Below are 24,591 nucleotides of genomic sequence, written 5' to 3' on the forward strand. Positions count from 1 at the left end.
CCTTCTGCTGGAAGCACATCAAATGCAGAAACTAGGCCAGGCAGTGCCAGACAGTTCCCAGGCCCCACTGCCATCCGAAGCTTACATTTCAGTTCATTTTAGTTGCCTGGGCAACTATCCTGCCTCAAAAGATAATTTCTTACCTGACAGGTAAATGATACAATCCATGAGTAGAAAAAGCAGAAGTCTCCTGACTCTGAATGCCCTGCTTCAGCTATGGCTGCTGTTCCAGAAACATCTTTATGCGTGTGTTTCTGTGTATACTCCTTGTTCCCTTCTCAATCCCCACAGGATGGTGATTAACCAAGTTCCTTGCTAGAGGTCTGAATTATTCTATCTCTTTTTAATATTTGCTGTTTATGACTTTTTTCTGAATGACTTTGCTTTTACCATCCCAACCCTTAATATTCCCTGCAAAGGGTAGGTAAACACTTTTCTGGTATTTTTTTGTTTACATCATATTTTATTTTATTACAGTCAATAAATATACTTTTATATATGAAATCCTTATAGAATACATATTTTAAGGCACTAAGTCTCAAAAGTGAAGGAGCCTGTTACACTTTGCTCTCTAATTTGAAACATTAAAACATGAGAGGTAAACCTGCCAATGTATTTTGAGTTTGCAAGCTTACGTTTAATAGAATAAATCAGGTAGCTTCAGAAATCTCAAGTAAGAAAATTAACAGGCTAGAGTCTGAACTAATAATCCTGACACGGTTTGATTATCACTTAGGTTATTCTGATTACTCATTTACCTTTTTGTTTACGAATCTAAACTGACAATTCCACCTTTAGAGGTACAATAGAGCTATTAACTGATAAGACACATCTACTCATTCTCTATAACTCTGGACATCGCATCTTGCTTTAAAATGCAAATCGTTCATGTCTTGAGCCTCTTACTGAGCAGTGAATGTGTATCTGCGCACATTCCATTTCTCTTTCTGCTGGGATTTTCTCTGGAGTCAGTGGTGCTGTCCCTAAGCAGTTCTACGTGGGCTTCTTTCAGCATCTGCAAGACAGGCACACAAAGCTCCAGTGGGCATCCACCTCTAATCCCAACCAGCCTCCACAGGACTGACTTAACAAGCCCACACACAAACAAAGGACACAGGGAAACCAAACAAAACAACACTGCTTGCTCCTTTCTAACCCTCTCCTCAGTGTCTTCAATAGACATTTAAAATGTGATGTCAACAGAAAATCTGGGACTGCGAGTCAACTTTTCATAAAATGTGTGCCAACTTTGCTAACCCTAAAGTGGGATTTCTGGTGCTGAACACTTTTGTTTCGTTTTGTTTTTTTGCAGGACTCTTTTTAATGCTTGGGGAACCAGCAGTTACAGCTGCAATTCTGTCTTAGACTTGATAAACTATTCTTGACATCAAAGAATAATTGATTCCTTTAATTGGTTTGTGTTGTTAGACGAGACAGAAGCCATGCTGTTAGCAAATCACTCGCTCTCCTTCAAACAGCCTGATGATTTTAATCATGAAAAAAGACTTTGCTGACTCCACTGGATGTGCAGGCAGGCTTGAGGCACTGGGTGTTCCTTTATGCATCTAACTCATAAACAAATAACAAATTATGCAACAAAGCCTCTCAAGTTTTTGCCTTTCTGTTTCCCAGTCCAGGGTGCTCTTTCTCACACCCTCGGCAGCTCAGCAGAGAATGGCAAGGCTCTCTCCTGGAAGCACATCAAATGCAGAAACTAGGCCAGGCAGTGCCAGACAGTTCCCAGGCCCCACTGCCATTCGAAGCTTACACTTTAGTTCATTTTAGAACCGAACTCTGGCACTTCAGAACCTCCCTGCTAATGCTTCTGCTGATTGTAAAGGCAGTGTTTGAGAATCGGAGGCAGTCTCAGGCAGCCCTCAGGAAAAACAGGAAGGAACTTAGGCGGGTTGAATCCTCCCTCTATATTTTGTAGGCCATCTTTGCAGGCCCACGAGGCTGTTTTTGGTATGGGAATGATCCTGTAAGAATGGTTCTTTGGCTTTAGTCCTGTCAAATGATGTGACACTTGCTGTGGAAATTTAATTGTGCACTCAAAATTGCAACAATAAGCCAACCTAATACAGGCTGGTATTGTTCTAATGGTCATTGCACAATTTTTTGAAAATTTGTATTCCCTTTTTAAACATTCCCCAAATTTTAAACTTTCCCTCTAAAAATAAAGTAGCCGACTCTTACCTTTGTTTTGCATGGAATATTCTCAGAGGTCACACTTTCACTTTTGGTTCCCGTGGCTTCTTCTAAAACTAAATCAAGGAAGGTATTATGGAGAAGACATAACATAAAATAACATAAAAACCTAAGAAAAAAATCTCTTTGGTATCTTAGCAATACCTTTAATGAAGAATCGAAGGAAATGTTATGTGCTAAAAAAATGGGCTGGGCGCGGTGGCTCATGCCTGTCAACCCAGCACTTTGGGAGGCCGAGGCAGGTGGATCACAAGGTCAGGAGTTTGAGATCAGCCTGGCCAATATGGTGAAACCCCATCTCTACTAAAAATACAAAAATAACCCAGACTTGGTGGCATGCGCCTATAGTCCCAGCTACTTGGGAGGCTGAGGCAGAAGAATCACCTAAATCCGGGAGGCAGAGGTTGCAGTGAGCTGACATCATGCCACCGCACTCTAGCCTGGGCGACAGAGCAAGACTCTATCTCAAAAAAAAAAAAAAAAAAAAAGAAAAGAAAAAGACAAAGAAAAAAAAAGTCACTGTTAAAATCACTTTAAGATTTTTTTTGTAGTATTTTACCATTATCATTTATAGGTGGCACTAAGCCCATTTTACCTATTTGTCATTCACTTTATTCAAAGGAAGTTCTTCTGGTCCATTATTAAGAATACTCAAGCTCTGAGTTGATGCAGATGTAGAGTGACAGATTGTCCCAAGCCACACTCTGTCTTGTACCCTGCCCTATGGGATCAAAGGACACACCTGCTTGTGAGGAATGCTTGCCAGGTCTGGATGTGAGCATGCACTCTGAGTCCAAAGACAGTGACCATATTTTTAATAACTTTGGTGGACTCTCAAGTTTCCAAACATTCACTATTCACTATCTATTTTGTATGCTATATGGATTCCTATCTTCTCAGTTTTACTCTAAAAGCTGAGTAAAGAAGTTGAATCTTTTTTTTTTTTTTTTTTTTTTTTGAGAGACAGGGTCTTACTCTGTCACCCAGGCTGAAGTGTAGTGGTGCAGCTCACTGCAACTTCCACCTTGCAGGCTCAAGTGATACTCTCACCTCAGCCAAGTCCCAAGTAGCTGGGGCTACAGGCGCATGCACCACAATGTCCAGCTAATTTTTGTATTTTTTTTTTTTTTTTAATAGAGACAACCTTTCACCATGTTGCCCAGGCTGGTCTCCAGCTCCTGAGTGATCCTGATCTCAACTCAAGCGATCTGCCTACTTTGGATTCGGGGATCTTATAGGCATGTGCTGCCATGCCACCCTGAATTGTGAAAATATAACTAAAGCAAAAACAACAATACCTATAATTTGTATCATGCTTTATGCTATTCAACATGGTTTTACAGTACTAATTTACTTTCTAATCCAATGTATGTTCATAACAAAGAAATAAATTAACCTAGTTGCATAATATAGAAAATATAAACAAAAGATACATTTTTATGATAGACAATGGGCATGGTAGCACGCTCCTGTAGTCCCAGCTACTCAGGTGGCTAAGGGAGGAGAATTGCTTGAACCTGGGAGGCAGAGGTTGCAGTGAGCCAAGATCCCACCACTGCACTCCAGCCTGGGTGACAGAGCAAGACTCTGTCTCAGAAAATAAATAGATAAAAATTAAAAAATAAAAGTTAAAAATGGAAAGTTAGGCTGGATGCGGTGACTTACATCTGTAATCCTAGCACTTTGGGAAGTCGAGGCGGGTGGATCGCCTGAGGTCAGGAGTTCGATACCAACCTGGCCAACACAGTAAAACCCCATCTCTACTAAAAATACAGAAATTAGCCAGGCATGGTGGCGGGTGCCTGTAATCCCAGATACCCAGGAGGCTGAGGCAGAAGAATCACTGAAACCTGTGAGGCGGAGGCTGCAGTGAGCTGAGATCACAACACTACACTCCAGCCTGGACAATAGAGTGAGACTCAGTCTCAAAAAAAATTAAAAAATAAAAAAAACCTTGCAAAGTTAAACGATTCAGCATATAGCAAAGAACTGTCACACTCTAGCCTATATAATTTTTTTTATCAGAAATGTTTCATGTATTAATGGCACAATGCTGAAATACTCTACACTGTAGTATTTGTGGTGCATGGCACAATGCAGACATGCACTTTTAAATATGCTAGCTAGTATAAGTAAAAATAAATGACAAAACAGTATGTTCCTTCAGCAAAAACTTATATTTGGAGTTATATGAGTACAAACTGAAAATTTCAATTTAAGAGTCCATGTGGTTACTTTTTGGTTATCTTTTTCTAGTCCTAAATGGAAAGTTACACATTTATTTCTGCCCTGCCTCACTTCCATCATGAATAACAAGATGCATATGGTCATTATGACTAGGCCGGTGGGTTTGGGAGAGGCAACAAGAAGACATCTTAAAGATCCATGGACCCACCTGTTAGAACCCCATCAAGTTGGTCCACCATGAACTTTGCATCTTCTTCAGTGAAGCACATAGGTGGTTTTATTTTAAGTACATTTCTATGAGGTCCATCGGCACTGAGAAGCACACGTTTTTCTTTCATCCTAATTTGTGTAGGAAATGCATGTGAGTGCGTGCAAAGGATAACTACAATTACTGAAGAATGACGTGAACATAGAGCAGTTTAAGTATTCTGCATTTAAGAATCCCACGTTATAAATAGGATGTATTTTAAACTTTCCTTTTTCAGAGGGATGGGAGGAAGTCAAGCAAGTTTTCAAGTGGGTAGGCATCCTGCAGCCAAGATACCAAACAGGTGGGTGTGGGGGTGAATTACTTGTAGATGATGTGCTGAGCTTCAGCTGTGGCAGGGGTCCTTTTCAGATGGTCCTTCACTAAATCGATTCCAATAAAAAGGCCAACGCCCCTGCGAGAGGTAAAGAAAAACTTGACACACAATCTGTCCAATGATCCATTGTCACAAAAAGTTAACACTATCCCCAAACTTCCATTTAATTTCCAAGTTTAATTCTAACTAATCCAAGATACCAATCTATGTTCACAGTTGTTTCTACTTTTGGAAATAAATTAGTTTTTGTCATCCAGTTTTCTTTTCTCAATTATAAAAGAAAATGGCTTAAAAATAACCCTTTCATGCTATTTAGTTTCTCAGGATGTTAATGATGATAAATGTTAACATATATGTATATGTTAATATTTCATATATATATGAAAAATATCCAGCTTTTCAGAATAGCATTTTAAATAATTTTCAGTAAATTATTTAGAGCTACATTAAGTTCCTTCTTTTCATCTTTTGGGTGCTGACATTATCCTAACTTTATTTAAAAAGTATAAAAGTCAGGAAAGACATGTACCGAAATGTTTTTTGTTGTTGTTGGTTTGTTTATTATAGAAACAAGGTCTTGTTATGTTGCCCAGGCTGGTCTCAAACTCCTGGGCTCAAGCAGTCTTCCTGCCTCTGCCTCCCAAGGTGCTGGGATTACAGATGTGAACCACCACATCCGGCCCTACCCAAATGTTAACAGTGGTGATATCTGGATTCTGGAATAAGAATAATTTTTGCTATCTCTGTTTTTTGGTGTTTTATAGATTTAGTTTTATGTACTTTATTGCAAACTTACAAGATAAAATATAAGCTATTATTATTATTAGAGACAGGATTTCACACTATGACCCAGGCTGGAATGCAGTGGCACAATCTCGGCTAACTGCAACCTCCACCTCCCAGGCTCAAGCGATTCTCATGCCTCAGCCTCTCGAGTAGCTGGGACTACAGGTGTGCGCCACCACACCTGGCTAATTTTTTGTAGTTTTAATAGAGATGGGGTTTCGCCATGTCGCCTAGCTTACAAACTATTATTATTTTGAAAAAAATGAGTAACTACGTGACAACTTCATAATGAACATACCTAATATCGCCTATCAAAGTATGTTTAGCCTTCTGTTTTTTCAGTAACTCAGTAAGATAATTCCCTACTCTCATGGCATTTCTTTGAAGGTCTTCATTTTCAATTATATCCAGGACAGCCAAACCAACAGCACAAGATACTGGATTTCCTCCATACTGTGAAAAAAAAAAAAAAGACAACAAATGAGAAAATGTACCAGTTGAATTGGTGGTATTCCCTCATCCATAAGAATTTGGCTCATACATACATAAGTGAAGATATAATTTTAATAAAATGTTCTCTTATAATATTAGCATCTCATATTTAGAATAGAGCATGATTCTATTTATTCAGGATTGAGTGAAAATTCATTCTAAATTATACTCTCCAAGCTGCATAACTGGTATGAAGGACTACCAGGGAATTTATTTGCTCATCCAAACAAAAACCAGACATTATGTTGGGAGTTTAGGATTTCATAGTGTTGCCCAGTGAGGGAAATAGGGGTTTCTGCCCTTGAAGAGCTGAGTAAAAATAGCTAAGCAATGACATGTTCTCCGAATAATTTATGTCCTCAGATTTGAATCTTACTTTTAGATATAACAAGTCCTATTATATATACTGAACAAACTACAATAATTTTTCCAAGCTTAAAGCTTATGGGGATAAAGCAAAGAAATATAATATCCCAAAGATAAAAATTCAGTATCTCTTATGACAGCCATATAACATTCATAGTACTGAGTCACCAAAATACTTTAGAAGTGTTTTGGAAATTTAAGTATGATATGAAACAAAGAAATGAAAATATCATAACCTGTGGAATTTAGCAAGGCAATCATCTATCATTGGAAAAATTAATAAGACTGTTTTAGGACAGGTAAAGATACACAAGCAGAAATACAAGAAGCATTTTGCCAGATAGAATGAAATCCGGTTAGATAAAAGTTTGGCCATACCTAATGCACGTGGGGCTTAAAACCTAGATGACGGGTTGATAGGTGCAGCAAACCACCAAGGCACATGTATACCTATGTAACAAACCTGCACATTCTACACATGTATCGCGGAACTTAAAGTAAAATTTACATGTTTTATTAAAATAAGAAAATCTTTGGCCAGAGTTCTGGGTGGTTAGCTGACAATACTGAGCTTTATTCTTCACTACATTGTCAAAAAATATAAGAACATGCATTGTTTTTCCTTCTTAGCATTAAAGTTGGAGACCAAAATGTACCGTATTAAAATATTCCATCCCAGAGCTGCTGAAGGCTTCTGCAATTTCTTTGGTTGTTACCACGCATGCCACTGGATGGCCGTTGCCCATAGGTTTTCCCATTGTGACGATGTCTGGAACAAAGTCTTCACCATCCATTTGGAAGCTCCAGAAATGTTTCCCAACTCGGCCCAAGCCCACCTGAACTTCATCAGCTATAAACACACCCCCTGCGCCGTGCACATATCTGAAAAGCAAAGCAGCAGTCTAATGCATTCAGGTCACTGAGATCCCCAAACCCAACCACAAAGATGCAAATTATTGTAGACAAAAAAAAAAAAAAAAAAAAAGTTGTTAACCTGAAGAATTAATTTTTGTTAAAAAACATTTCAGTACTCTAAACCCCACATAAATGTCATTGATTTTACAATATAATCACATAATTTTTAAATTAGATATATTCCATACCAGTTGGGTTTGTGCTGCTTAAAGTAAGCTATATTGCAGTATTTTAAAAAAAATTTTTAAGAGAGATGGGGTCTCATTCTGTTGCCCAGGCTGGAGTGCAGTGGTAAGATCAAACTCCCTGTAACCTCAAACCCTTGGGCTCAAGCCATCCTCCCACCTCAGCCTGCCCTGCCGAGTAGCTGGAACTACAGGCATGGGCCACTACGCCCAGATAATATTTTTTTAAAAGTTTTGTAGAGAGGGAGTCTTGCTATATTGCCCTGTTATTGAAGGGTATTGAAGTCCTGGCCTCAGGTGATCCTCCTGCCTTGGCCTCCCAAAGTGCTAAGATTATAGGCATGAGCCACAGCACCCAGTCTTATTACAGTATGTTAAGTGGGAAGAGAAAGAATCAAACAAGTAGTTGGTAACAGGGTTAGTCTTCAAATATTTACCAATTGGGAAGGCTTGTGTGATGGTTAATACTGAGTGTCAACTTGATTGGATTGAAGGACACAAAGTATTGATCCTGGCTGTGTCTGTGAGGGTGTTGCCAAAAGAGATTAACATTTGAGTCAGTGGGCTGTGAAAGGCAGACTTGCCCTTTATCTGGTGGGCACAATCTAATCAGCTGCCAGCAAATATAAAGCAGGCAGAAAAATGTGAAAATGAGAGACTGGCCCAGCCTCCCAGCCTACATCTTTCTCCCATGCTGGATGCTTCCTGCCCTCAAACATCGTACTCCAGGTTCTTCACTTTTGGGGCTTGAACTGGCTATCCTTTCTCCTCAGCTTGCAGACAGCCTATTGTGGGACCTTGTGATCAAGTAAGTTAATACTTAATACCCCCGTGTGTGTGTGTGTGTATATGTGTGTGTGTGTATGATTATATATATATGATTAGTTCAGTCCCTCTAGTGAACCCTGACTAATACAGATTTGGTACTAGTCAATCAGAGAGGATGCAGGCTGGGGGCTGGAGCAGAGTTCTGAACTCCCGTTGTTGGACCATGTGTTAACCTTGTACATGCTGGATCTTGGGGAAGGCTGAGAGAGCATCCAGGAGTCCTGGGATGGCAGGCGCTCAGGTGTGGCTATTTACCAGCTAATCAGGAATTATTTTAATATCTTAGCAACTAGTATGGCCCTACAGAATTGTCACAGTGTTCTCACAAGTTTGACCAAGGAGGCCCAAGTCAAGTACATACTTTGCCACTTTCTGGAAGTAGCCTGCTGGAGGAATTATTTGTCCGCCACAACTCTGCATGGATTCAGCAATAAAGGCAGCAATCTATACAAGAGAAGATGGGGTCAAAGTCCATTAGGTCCCCCTACAACCCCCCCAAAAAGAGGATATCTTATAGAGCAGGTTTTTTAAAAAAATAGCTAGGAATAGACCTGTAGCAAGTGGCAAATTGGCCATTTGATTAAAGAAAAAAGAAAGGGTGTCTATGCTGGAAAAGTAATTGATTTAAAGCATTAACTTCTGAAAATCTAGGGTACCAATAAAGCTACCCTGAAAAATAGAGGAGATGAGAGGGCAACTTCCATTTCTCTATCATTACATGCAGCAGTTTCATTAGGATGAACTGAGTAAGACTGATATTTTTATTAGTCTTTGGTTATGAACCTGTAAAAAGTTACCTAGGTTCCAAGGGCATTGTTGTGATGCCTGTTTCTTAAGCTTGTTGAAGTAAGGCTGCCTGAGGCTGGAACTTGCACCATGGAAATGGGAGGGTGGTTTGTGGCCACACATTATAGTTACTGTGCTGTATTTCTAGGTTTTGCCCTAAACCACGCTTAACTCAACAGTAAGCAGTTAACAATAGGAACTACAGATGAATCATTCTAGAGACTAAGAAAAGAGAAGTAGGAAATAGATAATGTTGAAGGGAAAGCACAAAGAATGTGAGATGAGAAATCAAGAGAACTCCGGTTCTAGTTCAGATTACCCCTTAGTAATTGTAAGACCTTGGGTTAAATCCTTCACTTTTTAGATATTTAGTTTCTTAGCTATAAAATAAGGCTGTTGGACTCAAGATTTTTGCTGTACCATTCCAGGACTTTGCAAGCACATCTAATATTCTGAAGCACTGATCTTATATTTGTTCATTGCTTTCAGCACTGCTAATATGATAGCAATAATCCAATAAATGTTGAATGCTAAGTTTTCGAAAAATTATTCAAACCCTCTTTTAGCAGCAAAGAGTCTGTAAGATCTTGTTAATGTAAATTTTTTCCTAAAAGTGTTGTTTGCCATTTGTTTAAACAGGTACAGACCACATTTGAAGAGCAAGAGTCTGAAGCTCCCCACAACACATAGAGCTTTATGTCTACCTGCACAGACGTTTCACATAAGAAGATATGAAAAACAAACGGGTTAGCCAAAAAAAAAAAAAAAAAAAAAAAAAAAAAAAAAAAAAAAAAAAGCAGCAGCAGCAGTTAAGAAATGTCAATGGCTCTCCAGTAATGAAGACAGAAATATCTGAGTTAATTAGAAAAAGAAAAGGCCTCATTTTTATTTCAGTTAAGGTTTTTTAAAATAGCCAAGTCTATGCCATAAGCTAATTTTAAGGCAAAATATTGTCAAGTTGCATTAAAATCCACATAAGTAACCTACAGATGGGCTGAGAATTGAGTATTAAGCTGAAGACAGTAGGGTGAAGACTGAGAAAATGAAAATACTTTTTTCCTGCTCTCAAGGATTTTGTTTCTGTCTTAGAAGTCCAGGCCCAGTTCGGAAGAACATTTTCTGCCTTGGCTTACCCAGGTGCAAACCAGCCCCAGGCTCCATGGCTTCAAGAAGGTTGAAGTTCAAGGGAAGCACCAAGGCTCCCTTGTGGGTCTGGAAGTCTGCATTGATCCTGAGGTCCCAGGGCTACTTTGTCTCTTCTCTTCCCTTCACCATATAATGACCCCTACCCCTCTAGACTAGACCCTGCATACCACTGAAAAGGTCAGAATTAGGCCACCAGTTCTGGAACCAGATAGTGGTTGTATTTCCAGGATAAATAAAAGTAGACAGTCTTAGAGGTATGATTGTAATAACGCACTTTTTGAAGTTTGAATCAAGTGAAAAAATAACTAGAGAAGAACAGAAAGGGACATTAGATATAATCCTTTTCCATCTCTTCGTTGAATCCCAACAGTTCCAATCCCTTTTATAAAAGATGTTGAGATGTTTCCAAAGCTATAAATACAAACCTTCCTTCCACTATTATGAGCATCTTCAATGATTTTCTTCACTTCATCTGCATAAGCACTGGCTGGGTCTGCATGGTCTTCTCTATATTTTCCTCTGTAAGTATCTGGAGTTGGTGCCTGAAAACGTCAAATAATGCAGTTGCTTGTAATTTGCCCTTTCGACAAACCTTAAAAAAAGGGCATTTCCCAGCCGGGTGCAGTGGCTCACGCCTGTAATCCCAGCACTTTGGGAGGCTAAGGCGGGTGGATCACGAGGTCAGGAGATCGAGACCATCCTTGTTAATAAGGTGAAACCCCCTCTCTACTAAAAATACAAAAATTAGCCAGGCGTGGTGATGGGCACCTGTAGTCCCAGCTACTCAAGAGACCGAGGCAGGAGAATGGCGTGAATCCGGGAGGCAGTGCTTGCAGTGAGCCGAGACTGCGCCACTGTACTCCAGCCTGGGCAACAGAGCAAGACTCCATCTCAAAAACAACAAAACAAAATAAAACAAAACAAAAAGGCATTTCCCCACAAGAACATGTTAGAATGGTGATCATGTGAACTTAAGATACTTTAGGTTTTTTTGTTCTTTTTTTTCCTTAACATTTCTAAATTCTGTGAAGAACTGACATCTTCGAATTGTGAACAGAAGCTTGGATTTGCTTCCAGACTGCTATAAATCAAGACTATATCCCTCCTCACATAAATAGAAAATTCAAATCAACAAGTGTGATGATACTATTTTAAAATGTCAGTGAAAGGAAACTGTATTAACTAGCCAGTATTTAAAATGAGCCAACACTGATCAACTATATTACAAATCGTAATCATTCAGAAAACTAGAGTGTGTTAGCACTCACTCCAGATCTTAAAATCTTGAAAGAAAGTATTGATGATTCTCAAGAAATTGGCCAGGCGCGGTGGCTCACGTCTGTAATCTTTGGGAGGCTGAGGTGTGCCAGTCTCTTAAGGTCAGGAGTTTGAGATCAGCCTGGCCTACACGATGAAACGCTGTCTCTACAAAAAATACAAAAATTAGCAGGGCTTGGTAGAGTATGCCTGTAATCCCAGCTGCTCTGGAGGCTGAGGCTAAAGAATCACTTGAACATGGTAGGCGAAGGTTTCAGTGAGCCAAGATCATGCCACTGCACTCCAGCCTGGGTAGCAAAGTGAGACTCTGTCTCAAAAAAAAAAAAAAAAAAAAAAAGAAAAAAGGAAATTATGCTGATCCTCAGTTAAGACAAACATACCAAATAAACTTTACTTTTTCAACACCTTGGTTGGTTTCTTTATTTTACTTAATAAAGCTATATAATAATTTAGCATTATTCTACAGAGCAATGTAATTTTTTATTTTTTTCCTTTTTTTTTTTTTTTTTGAGATGGAGTCTCGCTGTGTCACCTGGGTTGGAGAGTGCAGTGACATGATCTCAGATCACTGCAACCTCCACCTCCCGGGTTCAAGGGATTCTCCTGCCTCAGCCTCCCAAGTTGCTGGGACTACAGGCGCCTGCCACCACACCTGGCTAATTTTTGTACTGTTTTAAAGTAGAGACAGGATTTCACTATGTTGTCCGGGCTGGTCTTTAATTCCTGATCTCAAGTGATCTGCCCGCCTCGGTCTCCCAAAGTGTTGGAATTACAGGCGTGAGCCACTGTGCCCGGCCAAGAGCAATTTAAATACACACTTAGTTCAACTCTGAATTTTGAGTTGGCATTTGTGACAGAAAATGTAACTGAAGATTAAGGAGCAAGAAAAATAAAATGATAGCTCTGAACAACTACTAAACTAATTTGCCTATTGTAATACTCATCGATATATTTTAAATAGATAAACAGATTTTAAATAACATTCTGTCATTATTTAGCCCTTTGACCTTAGCAAGCCACATAACTGCTCTTGATTTTAGTTTCTCTTTCATGGTTCATTTAGATGAAAGCATTGTGCTGGATTATCATTAAGCATTCCTCCAGTACTAACATTCTGATTTAGGATTCTAAGACACTTACCACATGTACAAATTCTTTTTTGACATCTTTTCCTTTCTGAAACTTATATGGGCTAATCTCAATTAAGGATGATAGGTGACCATGGTAAGCACTGAAAAGAGAAAAAAAAAATAACCAAAATAATTCCAAGAGAGATGTTTTCAAATATACGAAAACCAGTGTTGCATTTCATCCATATGTATCCATCCAGGGAGAATCTCAACATTGGTGCCAGATTTGACTATATGGGATCTAATTTTTCATGGCAAGACTGGCCCTTAATGTGTCCAATTCTTCCTTTACATGTAATAAAACCCACAGAAAGCCAAGCATGTGTCCTCATTGACAATTTCTTTTTAGTTGGGAAAAACTGATGTATTTGGATTATATTGCTAAATCAGATTGTCTAAATGTGAAAAATTGTTTTCTATATCCTCATGCAATACTTTACATGTATGTATTCTTTAAATGTGTTAAAAGAATGTGTGTTACATTCTAGTAAATTTAAAAACAACTTTATCTCATAGAATGGGCATCTGTTTCTGTTTGGGATGATTTCTAAAGCATGTCCACTTGCAAATATTAGGCAAATACTACTTGATAAGGAAAAGGAGGCCTTTTTAAGAACTAAGATTGAGGCTAGCCATATGCAAAAGAATGAAACTGGACTCCTGCCTTTTACAATATACAAAAATTAACTCAACATGGATTAAAGACTTAAATTTGAGACTTAAAACTGTAAAAATCCTAGAAGAAACCCTAGGAAATACCATTCTGGACATCAGCCTTGGCAAATAGTTTATTAATAAGTTCCCAAAAGCAATTGGGAAGGGCATGAAATGAGGTGCATATTTAACTTCACCCTCTACATCTGAAGTCAGTGAGTGGGGTGGAGGAGTAGACAAAAATTTAAAAGAAAAAATATCCCTAGGCTGGGCTTGGTGGCTCACGCCTGTAATCATAGCACTTTGTGGGGCTGAGGAGGGCGGATAACTTAAGGTCAGGAGCTCAAAACCAGCCTGGCCAACATGGTGAAACCCTGTCTTTACTAAAAATACAGAAAAGTTAGTTGGGCATGGCGGAAGGCGCCTGTAATACCAGCTAACTCCAGAGGCTGAGGCAGGAGAATTGCTTGAACCCAGGAGGCGGAGGTTGCAGTGAGTGGAGATCGCGTCACTGCACTCCAGCCTGGGCGACACAGCAAGACTCCGTCTCAAAAAAAAAAAAAAAAAAAGTCTAAGAAAGATGGAAGTTGCCAGATTTCTTATTTAAAATGTAATAAATTCATGTTTGAGAGCTAAGATTAGATAGTGACTGTTAATAATTACAGGCTAATGAAAAAGTTTTAAATTTTACCTGGCTGCTGGTTTTCTTTAAAATTTGCTTTAAATTGTTATCTTTAAAATTAGTGACCGCGAATAATCGTAATAGTGAAGTGAGTGCTTGAATTTTTTGGAAATTAATTGTATTCTTATTTGGAAAGCAATTTTATTACTTACATGTTACTAGTGGCTCAAAAAATAATGTGTGAAAAGTAATCTATGATTCATGCAAACTCCATGAAGCTACATCCCCCACAGTACCCAAGAGAGCCTCTCCCACTTCCTGGTACTTAGAAGGAATTAAGTATTCCTCTGGATTTAAGCCGGCCTTGATAGCTTAGTACATAATTTTAAAAAACATTGCTCCATATATCTGTCCTCCTTCACGTGTGTTTATGGTACTAGTATGGATAGGATCAATACGATTTTGTCTCTGAAGAATCTTCTTGCTTAGAAACCTTGTGTCCAACACTTACTGGTCAAGAGTGATCACATCCTGGTGGCCTCTGAACTGCCGAGCCAGGCGTAAGGCTAAGTCGTTGGCTTCGGATCTATTAAGATAACAGAGAGAGAGGACACTGACACAATCTCTTTTTAAAACATTTAGGATGTGCCAGGCACGGTAGCTCACACCTGTAATCCTAGCGCTTTGGGAGGCCAAGGAGGGCCGATTGCCTGAGCTCAGAAGTTAGAGACCAGACTAGGCAACACGGTGAAACCCCGTGTCTACTAAAATACAAAAAATTAGCCAGGCATGGCAGCGTGGGCCTATAGTCTCAGCTACTTGGGAGGCCGAGGCAGGAGAATTGCTTGAACCTGGGAGGTGGAGGTTGCAGTGAGTGGAGATCGCCCCACTGCACTCCAACCTGGGTAACAGAGTGAGACTCCATCTCCAGAACAACAACAACAACAACAACAACAAAAAAAAAACATTTAGGATGTTAATTACCAAAGTTGTAAGATTACATTTATTCAGAAACTTACAAAATAATAAGTTGAAATCCTCTCCTTCCTCTATCTTGCCCACCCACTTTACCCTTCTAATGTAAGTTTCCCTAGATGTTTTCAATAAAGAATGAGACATATAGAAGAAACCCAATAAACATTAAGGATATGCTGCCCATTTCAGACTTTAGTTCAGCCACATAGTGACTGAGGATGTGAAGAAGCCTTCATTAAACCTGATCTCCACAGGAGGAATGGGAGACTGAGGGCCCATTAGGTTGGCTGCCAACCTATGTCGTATTTACCCAATATTTGACTAGCTTCCTTCTCTATAAAATGAGTATCAAATTTTTTCCTATGTATTTCATATAATCTAAATATACTACCAAACACAGGAAGAAAATAATAATAAGTGGAATGTTTACTATCTGCTAAACATCATGCTGAGGATTTTGCTTGTATTTATTCTTGTAACAACATTACAAGTACTACCATCTCCTTTTTAAGGATAAAACAGCCTCAGAGAGGTAAAGTAATCAGAATAAGGTCTCATAGCTAATGTGAGGTAGAGCAGGATTCAGACTGAAGACTTTTTTACTTTAAGAATATTTTGTTGGCCAGGCATGGTAGTGGTGGCTCATGCCTGTAATCTTAGCACTTTGGTAGGCCAAGGCAGGAAGATTTCTTGAGGTCAGGAGTTCAAGATCAACCTGACCAACCTAGCGAGACCCTGTCTCTGAAAATAATGAAATATTTTTTTAAATTAAAAAAAAAGAATATTAGTCTTGGATGGGTGCAGTGGCTCATGTCTGTAATCCTAGCACTTTGGGAGGCTGAGGCGGGCAGATTGCTTGAGCCCACGAGTTTGAGACCAGCCTGGGCAACATGGTGAAACCCCATCTCCACAAAAAACACAAAAATTAGGCCAGGCATAGTGGCTCACCCTATAACCCCAACACTTTGGGAAGCTGAGCCAAGTGTAGTGGTGTGACCCACCACGCTGGATATAAATTTGGTTTTAAAATATCTTAATGCAAAGTGAATCACAGAGAGTCATATAATCAAATATTCACAAAATGTCTAATAGTTAATTTTCATATATATTTCTTTCTTTTCTTTTCTTTTCTTTTTTCTTTTCTTTTTTTTTTTTTTTTTTTTGACGGAGTCTCATGCTGTTGCAAGGCTGGAGTGCAGTGGCATGATCTTGGTTTACTGCAACCTGACTCCCTGGTTCAAGCAATTCTCCTGCCTCAGCCTCCCAAGTAGCTGGGACTACAGGTGTGCACCACCACGCCAAGCTAATTTTTGTATTTTTAGTACAGACAGGGTTTCACCATGTTGGCCAGGATGGTCTTGATCTCTTGACCTCGTGATCCACCCGCCTTGGCCTCCCAAAGTGCTGGGATTACAGGCATGAGCCACCACCCCCAACCATATTTCATTTTTAAAATAGGAGTTTCTACTATACATTTATATAGCTTCCCCTAATATAATATTGCATTTCAAGCACATATTTAGGCATGCATTTGCAAAAACATACTTCTAGATATCTGCATAATAGTCTATAGAATGGATATACAATGATTTGAATTTACAGAATTTAAAAGTAGGGGCCAGGCACGGTGGCTCACATCTGTAATCCCTGCACTTTGGAAGGCTGAGGTGGGCAGATTGCTTGAGTCCAGGAGTTCAAGAGCAGCCTGGGCAACATAATGAGTCCCTGTCACTAAAAAACAAACAAAACAAAACAAAAAAACTAAGTTAAAAAGTTGAGGCGGCCCAAGGGGCCTGCGTGGGGATGGCCAGCCTGTGGGCGTTGGTGCTGGCCCCAGGGACCACACACTGACCCTGAGGTGCTGCTGGTAGCCTCATGCATGGCCTTCCAGGCCAGTGGTGCTCCTTCTGGCTGGGCGCGGTTGCTCATGCCTGTAATCCCCGCACTTTGGGAGGCTGAGGCAGGCGGATCACCTGAGGTCAGGAGTTTGAGACCAGCCTGACTAACATGGAGAAACTCCATTTCTACTAAAATACAAAATTAGCTGGGCGCGGTGGCGCATACCTGTAATCCCAGCTACTCAGGAGGCTGTGGCAGGAGAATCGCTTGAACTCGGGAGGTGGAGGTTGCAATGAGCTGAGATAGTGCCATTACACTTCAGCCTGGGGAAAAAGAGCGAAACTCCATCTCAAAAAAATAACTAAATAAATAAATAAATGAAACTTGAAATGTATCTATTTGAGTTTCCCTCTTCTTTCTTTCTTTCTTTCTTTCCTTTTTCTTTTTTTTTTTTTTTTTTTTTGAGACGGAGTCTGACTCTGTTGCCCAGGCTGGAGTGCAGTGGCATGGTCTTGGCTCACTGCAAGTTCCCCCTCCCGGGTTCATGCCATTCTCCTGCCTCAGCCTCCCGAGTAGCTGGGACCACGGGCACCCACCACCTCGCCTGGCTAATTTTTTGTACTTTTAGTAGAGACAGGGTTTCACTGTGTTAACTAGGATGGTCTAAATCTCCTGGCCTCGTGGTCTGCCCTCCTCAGCCTCCCAAACTGCGGGGGTTACAGGTGCGAGCCACTTTTTACAGGCAGGCCTTCTTTCTTTTCTTGTGTTTGTGTTGGGGAAATATGCTCAATTTTCAACAATCAAAAATCTTTAAAAAGTTATAGCTTGTTTAGTAGAGTTATTTCTTGGCTAAAGTTCCTCATACACTCATTGAAAGAATATCTTGGCCTATTGATCCTTTAGCTACTTATTGCACTGCCTGAGGAGGTGAGCATCATTTGACCAGTTTGATTCAGAGTCTTGGAATAAAGTGGGAGAGCCAGAAAGGCCAGGTCCCTAATGTGTGATCACTTAGTGAATGGCAAGAAACTCAGCAGACCTTTTTAGACAAGCTCCACCATGAATCAAAAGGAAAGATTTGTGTGAAAGAGTAGACAAAGCTTAGTGGGAATGGGGAGGGGTGGGAAACCATGAAACATACCCTGAATTTGTAAAATAACAAACAGAGAGTTTCTCCGGCAGAGTGGCTGAAAGGCGCTTGGCATACTCAACAATGTTGTCGTGGAGGAATCGAGAATTTGTATTTAGCAGTTCCATCTGTTTCAAGGCAGCTTTGACCACTTCTGGGTGACAGTGTCCCACTAAAGTTTATGAAACAAAAGCCCAACAAGTAAGTTAGAATTCTAAGTGCCTGGGAATAAGAGGAATGATGAAGCAAACAAACAAACAAAAGTTGAGTTCCTTTCTCTTCCATATTTTACTGAGATTTTCCCCGCTAGGACTACTGGCCCACTCAGCACAGGAACTGCAGCCACTGCAATTCCCTAGACAAATATTAAGTGTTCCAAGTCAGTTTTACTCCATGAACATTTCCTTCAAAGCACTGCAAGGACAGGACATTTACCATGGGCAACATTGTTGATGCAGTCCAAGTACTGTTCACCGTTCTCATCAAACATGTACTGCCTCCGGGCTCTCACTATTTTGATGGGATCCAACGCAAAGAAAACTTTGCATGAGGGCCTAGAAATAATCAAAGGAAACACTTTGGTCTGGTAGGACTACTCTCAGTATTTTTCCTTCTCAATGAAGGTCACCATCTGTGGAAAAGTACAATTACATAAAGGAAAGGGAAAGCACAACCTGGATGACATACATTTCTTTTCATCTCATGTAAACCTGGAAACTTTTATGTTAATCTCCCATTCATGACATTGTTCACATTCCTTATGCTTGTTATGTTAAATGTGCCATGATTTGACAGTTTATTAGAGGCACATGAATCCGCTCTCTGATGGTTCTAATCACACAAACCAATAACTACTTTTCCTTTGAGAAATTTTGTTCTATCAGAAAAAAAAAAAAAGACAAGTTTTTTTGGGGGGCTTAATGTGTCAGAAACTGTTACATATTTTGTAAATATTATTTAATTCTGCCAACAATCCTATGCAATAGAGGTTATTATCATTCTCACTCTCACAGGTGAGGAGACCAAGGCACAGAGAAATTAAGAAACTGGCTTAAGGTTCCACAGACAGTAAATGAGAAAATCAGAATTTGCAAGTAGGCTGTGTTGTGCCATCGCCCAAGGTAGACATCTCTATTTCCCCTTCAATCTAATGTATAAAGACATGAATAGCACTGAAAACTAAATACAAATAACCTAGAGTTAAATACTACGAAGTTTTATAGATCATTTTCATTTTCATGTATTTTGAGTGGTACTTGTCCTGTATCAAATGGATTTTCCATTATTAACTAATGAAATTCAATTATGCTTCTAACCACTTAATATGTTTTTTGAGCATAATAAAGTCATCCATACTTTTATTTGGATGAATGTCTGGAGTATACATTTTATCACACAGAAATTTCATAAAGCCTTCTAATCTTGGCTTTATGAATATTTAAGAACTAAAGTTAAATATATTTATTTATTTTGGTGATTTTGCATACACACAAAAAAGCCCTCACACGCATTGGAGGTAGTTTTAGTAGTAGAAATATACTAAATTGATATGTAACTGTTTAGAAGGAATTTTGATTATTATGAGCAGTAGGTAACCTCAAATTTTAAAATTGCATAAGGGTGTGTTATATATTGATGCTTTTTCAGCATCATCAGCTGAAATGAAAATAATATTTTATAAGAATTTCTTATTGGTTCAAACTCAGCTGTTTACACCTAAAAGTTAAAATCCAAAAAAAAATATTTGTTAAGGTTGTGGGCTGAAAGCTGCAGACTTCACATTGCCTTTTTAACACGTTTTCCACTTTGCCCGTCAGACTTGAGGTAAAATTCTCCTTCTTCCAGTCAGCCCATGGCTACACTCGTGCTTTTAGAAAATTTGTTCTGCTCATGTCAGAAACTATTAGGCATTCACTGGAATCTAACTATGTAAGATTGAAAACTAACAGAATGAGTGATTAGAAAAAGTAGGGTAGTGATTGATTAATGGGGGAAGAACTGGACTATTTTGACCCCACTTGGCGGCTGAGAGAGACGGGACTAGTCTTCCAAACCACCATCTAGAAACCCCTCCAGTTGGGTGAGGAGCTTCAGTCTGAGAAACTGTCCAGCATTCCTCCGAAGAGGATGCGGATTGTTTTCCTCCTTGTAACCTCAAGCGCTCTCTCATGCCCACTGGCCCCGCTGCAGTCTTTCATTTCAAGTGAATATTGCAGACGGTTGACTTTACAGTGTTCGGGATCATGAATCATCATTTATATTTACACGTATCTTTTTAAAAACCACCCACAAAACACTAACATATTAATCTCATCTGCTTGCTCCTGTGAAGTAGAATGTTATTCTTACTTTCATAGAAGAGACAATTAAAGTAATTTGACAGAGGTCACACAGGGAATATGACACCCAACGAGGGCCAGAGCCCCGTCGGTCTTATATGCTCACCATCAGATTACCAAGTCGTCTGTGACAGGGGCAAGACAAGCAGACTGGGGAGAACACAGCTTGGGAGACCAAGTTGGGTAAGAGGGATCCAAATAAAATCTCTGCTTTTCTAACAGAAAGTGGTTTCAAGTTTTCCATTGGCTAGGTTAACACTTCACCGCTTAACCAAGCATGCAAGAAGAAAAAACTCACTTTAAGTAAAAATTGTCAGAATTAGTTTGTTTGCAGAGCCATCATGAAAACATATTTCTGAGTTCACAGTTTCCAAAAACTTTCGAGTTGGATGGGGGTGGCGGGGCGCTATCTTTCTCCCTCCCACCTCCCATCCCTGGAATGGTGTCTGCTAGGGCTATTGGCTGTCATCCACCAACCCCTCTAGCCGGCCGGCAGCCCCCGCTAGTCCGCAGGCTGCAGAGCGAGCCGGGGACTTTCGAGCGGGCAGGGAGCCCAGTGTTCCGGGCTCCAGGAGCGTTTCTGGGAGCCCGCGCGGCCCCTGCAGGTGGAGGCGCGCAGGGCGTGTGCACAGGGGCGGCGGGCACGGAGGGCGGCGGTGGCATCGCTGGTTCCCTACCCGGCGTCATCTCTCCAACCTCTGCACTCGTTATTGCCCCCTCTCTGCACTTTCTTCTGGGCCAGGGTGCCCTTACCCGATGTGCTTCTTCCTCAGCGCCAGAGTGTCCCGCTTGCTGTACAGCTCGCACATGGTGGCGGGGTGCAGGGCGTCTGTCCGGTCTGCGCACCTCCTTCGCTAGCCTGGGACTGCCTTGGCGGCCCCGGCTTTCCTCCGGTTATCCCTCGTGGCGTTCTCTTGCCCGGGGCGTCGGAAGTCACTGGTGTCATCAACTAGCTAGGATTATCTCCCTTTTAAGTCTGGCTCTGGTGTTGACCTCCGCCAAGTCCCTCCTCCTCCCCCGCCGGGGCCGCGGGCAGGTCGCCGGGCTAGCAGCTCATTCGCCACCACCCTGTCCTGCCCGGGCGGCTCGGCCCTGCCCGCCCCTATCATTCCTCTAATTCTCCTTTCATTCTCCTAACTTTGCCTCCTTTGCTTTTCCTCCTCCTCTGCCTGCGAATTCCCTCCTTCCCACGTTCTTTCTGTTTCTTTTTAGTGTAGTCTTTTATTTTCTGGTAAAAATTGAGGAGTTAGGCGTTTCCCGGATCAAGACTCACTGCGCAGTCGGATAAGGTAACCTACCATTTACTCAGCACAAGGACGCGTCCTAACGAGAAATAACCCGGACTCAGCCTGTTATCTCCATTGGCGGTAATGATGTAGGCAGTGTTTCAAATATCTCCTTTAACAATAATTACACTTCTAATTCTTCTAACTATACAACTTACAAAACACATTCACATGACTTATCTTGTTCAGTCTTCAAAATAACCCTGAGAGATGACCACGAGTGTTAATAAACGGGGAAAGTGAGGTTATTCCTTGTTCTAATGATTACACATCCGCTGGATGCTGAAAACGGGACTCATTCTTAGATTTCTTGACTTCCCTCAAGATGGTCTTCTCACACTGATCATATCTGAAGCTAAACATGTGCACAGGTAGAATCTTAATTAACTGTATCATTAAATCATACATTATTTTAACTAGAAGTCATCTGGTTTAACTTCTCTGCTCTGTAGATAAGAACGATGAGGCACAGGAAAGGTGAAGGTTTATTCAAGTTCACACAAACACTTCGTCATTGGGTTAAGGATAGGTCATTTTATTCTCTCTCTTTTGAAAGGGCAGTAGGGAAAGCCTAATTTGTATCTATCAACACATTTGATAAATATTTGCAACTGATCTGTCTCTTGAAAAAAGTTGTTAATATATATTCATGCACTGCAGGAGGCGTAGAATTGGATTGCCTAAGGTAGAAAGAGAAATGGAGTCCTGTGAGAAACACTGTGTTAATTCTAGGTTTTAAGCCAGGCGTGGTGACTCACGCCTGTAATCCCAACGCTTTGGGATTAATCCCAAACTGAGCAGATCACCTGAGGTCTGGAGTTCCAGACCAGCCTGGCCAACATAGCAAAATCTCGTCTCTACTAAAAAAATACAAAAATTAGCCAGCATGGTGGCGGGCACCTTTAATCCCAGTTACTTGGGAGGCTGAGGTGGGGAGAGTCGCTTGAACCCGGGAGGCAGAGGTTGCAGTGGGTTGAGATCATGCCACTGCACTCCAGCCTGGGCTACAGAGTGAGACTCCATCTCAAAAAAAAAAAAAAAGAGTTCCATGTTTTATAAATGAAAAGCTGGAAGCACTTTGGAGACTCACAAGAAATCCCAATTATGTAATCTTGGTCTAGTTCTGTGCCTGAAAGATATTGCCAACTATATATCTACTCTCAAACCACCCTGACCTGGTGAAGTCGTAGTCATGCTTCCTTCACAAAACCTTATGGATTCTTGTTGTTAATATTCCCAGTGCCTTAAGAAACCCTGGATTAAGAGTCTTGGGTTCTAGAGCTGGTTCTTCCATAAACCAGCTGGGCTTCTTAACCTTTCTGAGGCCAAATTTCTTTGTATTGAAAACTGAGCTCTCTGGCTAGTGGGGAGGTACACAGCTGTAATCCCAACGCTTTGGGAGGCCGAGGCAGGTGGATCACTTGAGCTCAGGAGTTTGAGACCAGCCTGGGCAACCTGGTGAAATTCTGTCTGTACAAAAAATGTAAAAATGAGCCAGAGATGGTGGCATGTACCTGTAATCCCAGTTACTTGGCAGGCTGAGGTGGGAGGATCCCTTGAGCCTAGGAGAAAGACTCTGCAGTGAGCTAAGATTGTGTCACTGCACTCTAGCCTGGGTGACACAGTGAGACCCTGTCTCATAAAAAGAAGAAACCCTCCAACTCAAAGCATTACAAGTATGGCTTGAATGAGATCATGATTTTGTCTTTATAAAAGTAGAGTCCTGAGCCCTCTTCTTTTCTCTTCACTCTTTCCGAAGAGTGCTAACTTATGTTTTAAGCATTTATTTAGGAGAAGGCTTTTTAGATTCATTACCTTTTAAGGGAAAGCAAGCCATTGCTACATAAAAGATAATTTCCCCATTATTTAACTTTTTTCACAATAGAATATATAATATTGACTAAGTACCAAGGACAGTCTTTAAAGAACTGACACATAATGGATCAAAATAAGGACGGATAAAAGTCGACAGACAACCACACTATACAAAGCTTTATCAAAAAACAAATCCCAAGGTATTTGGGGGTATATTTTCTCATGTACTTCTCAAATGTATAATTATATGGTAGGAATGTATACTGTAGTGCATTTTCTCTCCAGAAGTTGACACTTGGGCCAGGCATGGTGGCTCACACCTGCAATCCCAGCACTTTGGGAGGCAGAAGTGGGCAGATCTATTGAGGTCAGGAGTTCAAGACTAGCCTGGCCAACACGGTGAAACCCCATCTCCACTAAAAATGCAAAAAATTAGCCAGCTGTGGTGGCGTGTGCCTGTAGTCCCAGCCACTCGGGAGGCTGAGACAAGAGAATCACTTGAACTTGGGAGGTGTAGGCACTGCAGTGCCACTCCAGCTCCAGCTTAGGTGACAGAGCAAGATTCTGTCAAAAAAAAAACAAAAACAAAAAAACAAAAAACAAAAGGAAAAAAGAAGTTGATGTTCTCTCAGTTTTGGTTCTGACCTTATTGATTGGCTCACTCTATTAAGTGAGTCCTGATCCGAAGGTCATAGATTTCTCAACAACCAAGGCTTGGTCAAACAAACCATATTTGTGCATGACTGAAATGGGGAGGTACAGCCCACACAAGCTTGGAAAAATAAGAATTCCATTCAATAGTCCAATGAGAAGAGTCTGAATGGCAAGTTTTAATTTTCTTGTTGGTAAAAACCCTGCAAAAATGGGTGGGTGAACTATACGTTCCCAATAACAGAGATTATTCAGCTTATTAGACATTACTCAAGATGGAACATGGGCATTTGAAAGTTTTCACTCTTTCCTGTTACCCTGTCATGCCCTAATCTACCCTACCCTTCACAGGGATTTGCATTTTCTGAAAATCATACATCGTCTAGGACA

At 40.6% G+C, this 24,591-nt stretch overlaps 1 protein-coding gene across 1 annotated transcript; it reads right to left on the reverse strand.

Moving 5' to 3' along the window:
• Positions 1-442: 442 nt before the first annotated feature.
• ETNPPL (ethanolamine-phosphate phospho-lyase) lies at positions 443-21,395 on the reverse strand. The gene is made up of 13 exons (XM_001087348.5): positions 21,203-21,395; positions 18,546-18,664; positions 18,123-18,282; positions 14,679-14,753; positions 12,902-12,992; positions 10,909-11,025; positions 8,913-8,995; positions 7,280-7,505; positions 6,064-6,218; positions 4,968-5,057; positions 4,604-4,734; positions 2,197-2,264; positions 443-1,015 (listed from the first exon to the last, which is right to left on the reverse strand). Exons 1-13 carry the CDS (start codon positions 21,256-21,258, stop codon positions 887-889), a joined length of 1,500 nt encoding a protein of 499 aa, XP_001087348.4. The 5' UTR covers positions 21,259-21,395; the 3' UTR covers positions 443-886.
• Between the last annotated feature and the right edge of the window lie 3,196 nt (positions 21,396-24,591).

This window comes from Macaca mulatta, chromosome 5 (genome assembly GCF_049350105.2).
Source record: "Macaca mulatta isolate MMU2019108-1 chromosome 5, T2T-MMU8v2.0, whole genome shotgun sequence".
Taxonomy (NCBI): domain Eukaryota; kingdom Metazoa; phylum Chordata; class Mammalia; order Primates; family Cercopithecidae; genus Macaca; species Macaca mulatta.